The sequence below is a fragment of the Stegastes partitus genome, unplaced genomic scaffold (assembly GCF_000690725.1).
Source record: "Stegastes partitus isolate 25-593 unplaced genomic scaffold, Stegastes_partitus-1.0.2 Scaffold439, whole genome shotgun sequence".
Lineage (NCBI taxonomy): Eukaryota > Metazoa > Chordata > Actinopteri > Pomacentridae > Stegastes > Stegastes partitus.
Genome location: NW_007578170.1, coordinates 263,726 through 267,099, shown reverse-complemented (window position 1 = coordinate 267,099; position 3,374 = coordinate 263,726). Strand labels below are relative to the sequence as shown.

The 3,374-nt window shown below is 41.3% G+C and overlaps 1 protein-coding gene across 1 annotated transcript in view; it reads left to right on the top strand.

Annotated features, from left to right (window-relative positions):
* Positions 1–3,374, top strand: part of nbas (NBAS subunit of NRZ tethering complex) — a 232,923-nt gene that overhangs the window by 127,824 nt on the left and 101,725 nt on the right. The window contains exon 34 of the mRNA XM_008286182.1: positions 864–987. Coding sequence (XP_008284404.1) covers positions 864–987 — 124 coding nt within the window. The remainder of the gene's footprint in view (positions 1–863; positions 988–3,374) is intronic.

Here is a 3,374-nt window from a genome sequence, read left to right as displayed (position 1 = left end):
CTGATGGAAGTATTTCAGAAAACGGTGGAATTTAACTTTCAGATATTCAACCGTCGGAGCCTTAAAACCTGCCGGCAGGTTTAAAAAGCAGCTCGATCACCAAAACGAGGCCACTAATCAGCCAGAAACTGTAAAAACGGAGCAGAAAGAATCACCAGATGTTCAGCTTCTCAACAATCCTTCATCAGATCGCGTGCAACGAGCTGCTCAGTCTGAAAAACAACCAAATACAAGCTTCAGTTTAGTTACAGTCACTTTATTCCTCATGTCTCATTTAAAAGTCGCTCAAAATCACCACAGAGACGCCACAAAATGAGGCAAAATCACCACAAAAACACAAATCTGAGCACTTAAATCTGTGATATTTCATCAAAAAAGAACCAAATCTGAGCTCTGAACGGCAAAATCATTTTATTCCACGTCTCATTCAACAAATCGGCAAAAAATAGCAGATTCTGTAAAAGAAAAACTAAATCTGAGCTCCACAAAAGCGTCTGACAAATGAAATTATATAAATTGTAGAGAACCGTGTTGATATTTATTAAAATGTGTCTTATTATTTCATATATTTGATGTTTTCTCTCAGAATCTGAACATTTTATTGATATTTTCTCCTTCTATTTCATATTTTTGACCTTTTATCTCATCATTTTGACTTTATTTTTTAATAATTGTTTCTGTCCTGATGCCTCTTTTAATGATTCACCAGAAATGAAACTGCTGATCTTTAAAGTCTTCGTTCAGCTGCTTCTCTTCACTCTGTGCTGATGAAGACGCTCCGTCATCTTCATCCCGTCTCACCGTCGTTTCCAGATTTTGGTTGTTTTGTCAGTTTAATGTTTTCTCTCTGCGTTCTGTTCCAGACTCAGGATGTTTACTCGTCCTTCAGAGAAGTTCCTCAGGAAAACTTTGCCGAGGTTTTGCTCCGGACGGGGAAACTGGCCGAGGCCAAGACTGAAGGAGAGACTCTGTTTCCTGCTACCGAGGGTAAGAAAGGATCCGTAGATACAGAGCTGCTGGTGTTCTGGGACCAGAAATTAGTCCTGGAGAATGTTCTGGCTGAGTTTTGACTGTTTCATGTTTTCAGACCTGCTAGTTTTCTNCAATCTGTGGGATTGTTCAGTCAGATAATACGCCGTCATCCTGATTGGTGACATTAAATGTCATGTCGGAGTCACAATCCAAGGCTGTCGCTATGTTAAGGCTGTTTTTATGGGTTCTGTTGGTTTTTCTTAAAAACCTGTTGGATAGCAGGTTTAGGATTGTTCAGGGTCCGATTATTGAGTCACGACTGTACAGGATTTTTCAAAGATAAAGTTAGAGGATGTTTTATATATTTTCTCCGCTACACTTGTGACCTGATGTTCTCTTCAGGTAGATAGAAAACATGTGCATACATCTGCAACTGACCAGAATGAGGATATAAGATGCTGACATCCTGCTTCTTTAGTCGTTTTGTGTCCTTTAGTGTCATAAAACTAATGAAACTGTTGAGAGAGTTTAGTGACATGATGCTGGAGGATTTCAGGATTTAAAGTGTCCGTCTTGACTTCAGGCCTCTGTGGGTTCCTCTGTGGGGACGGCGGGAGATCTGCTGCACAGAACCACAGCTAAGACCATGGAGGTCCTGACCACCACCGGACTGACCACTAAAGCCGTGCTGACCGCCGTCAGCGACCATCGCTGGTGGAAGGAATCCATCAACTACCTCCGCCCGCTGCACGTAAGAAACTGTTGCATAAAATCAACCAAATCTTTAAGAAGTTTCCCCCCAAACCTCCTCAGAACCAGATCATTCTGTATCCGCAGCAACTTTATTTGATACAACAGAGTTCTACCTTCTTACTCTGACTGTTTTAAGAGCTTCAGGCTCTTTAAGTTGCTTTTTAATGGACTTTTTACATAATTTCATGCCCGGATCATCTTCTAGACACGACTTATTTTATGGCATTGGATGACATGACGACAAATGTGTCCACCAGTAATGAACTTAATGGTAAATATTGTCCAAATTACCAAACAAAAAACATCCAAAACTGAACAAAAATTGATCAAAATGATGAACAAAATTACTCAACTTGTATAAAATAACAAAAAAAAGACCCAAAATTAGCAACCTGTTGTCTAAAAATCACAAAAATGTGTCTAAAATGATTCAAAATGTGTTCCTAATGACTCTAAGTTGTCCAAAATAGTTATAAACATGTCTAAAGTGACAAAACTCCTCCCAGTATGACTAAAAAATGACTCACAAGTTATCCAGTGTTCAGTGTCATGTGTCTATTTGCTGTTGGTGAAGTTATGAGGCTCAGAAATGATGGAAAAAGTCCATAAAAATCACCTTCAGGAGTCTGTAACTCCAGAAATGATCCCAGTATGAAGGTAAAACTCTGCATGACTTCATTAAACATATTTTTAATCCTCGGGTGGCTGCTGGCTGGGATCAGGTCTCATGTAGAGCCTCGGCTCGGTCAGGATTCTGGGAGTCTGGAGGCTGAATCAACCCCTACGACGTTCCCGGAGTCCTTCCTGAGCAGCGTTTGGGCCGTGGTGGTGCCGTTTTAAAGCCTCATCCACACGAATGCAGGACTAGAAGCTTCCCGGCAGAGCGTTGCGATCAATCCCCTTCACCTGTCAGCCGCCGCCGGCTTTGTTTTCGTCTCCGGAGCTGCAGAGTTTCTGCTCTCAGACCTCACAGACTCAAAAAACAACCAATCAAGAGCTCATCTCCTGCATAATTAATCTGCCCTCCTGTTGAATATTTCACTACGNTTTTTCACCTTCAAGAAAACGTCCCCGAAGCCATTTTAGAGGTTCAGTATCTCCAGAAATAAAACTCCAACAGACATGAAATGTGGAGAGAACCCGATCAGAACAGTTTCATCAATGGATCCAACAGAGGACACAGATTTAAGAATTATTGCTTCTTGGAAATGGAAAAAGAAGAAACTGCTGAATGTTCCATCCAGGCTGGTGTTTATCCAAAAAGTTCCTGTCAGTGTCTATCTATGGATGGATCCATGGTTCTACCAGAATCCAGTCTTTGGTCACATTTCACCAACTGTTGAGGCTCTAACATCAGTAGAACCTGATGTGGTGAAGTTGGACCAGACAAGGTTCCAGGTTTTAGATCTTTAGACTAAATGTTGATGTGGATCATTGGTAGGAACCAGAACCTGGAGTTCACAGGTTTTAGATGTTGGTTCTAGATGTTGGGTCTAGATGTTGGGTCTAGGTGTTGGTTCTACTCGTTGGGTCTAGATGTTGGTTCTAGGTGTTGGTTCTAGATGTTGGGTCTAGATGTTGGTTCTAATCGTTGGGTCTAGATGTTGGTTCTAGGTGTTAGTTCTGGATGTTGGTTCTAGATGTTGGTT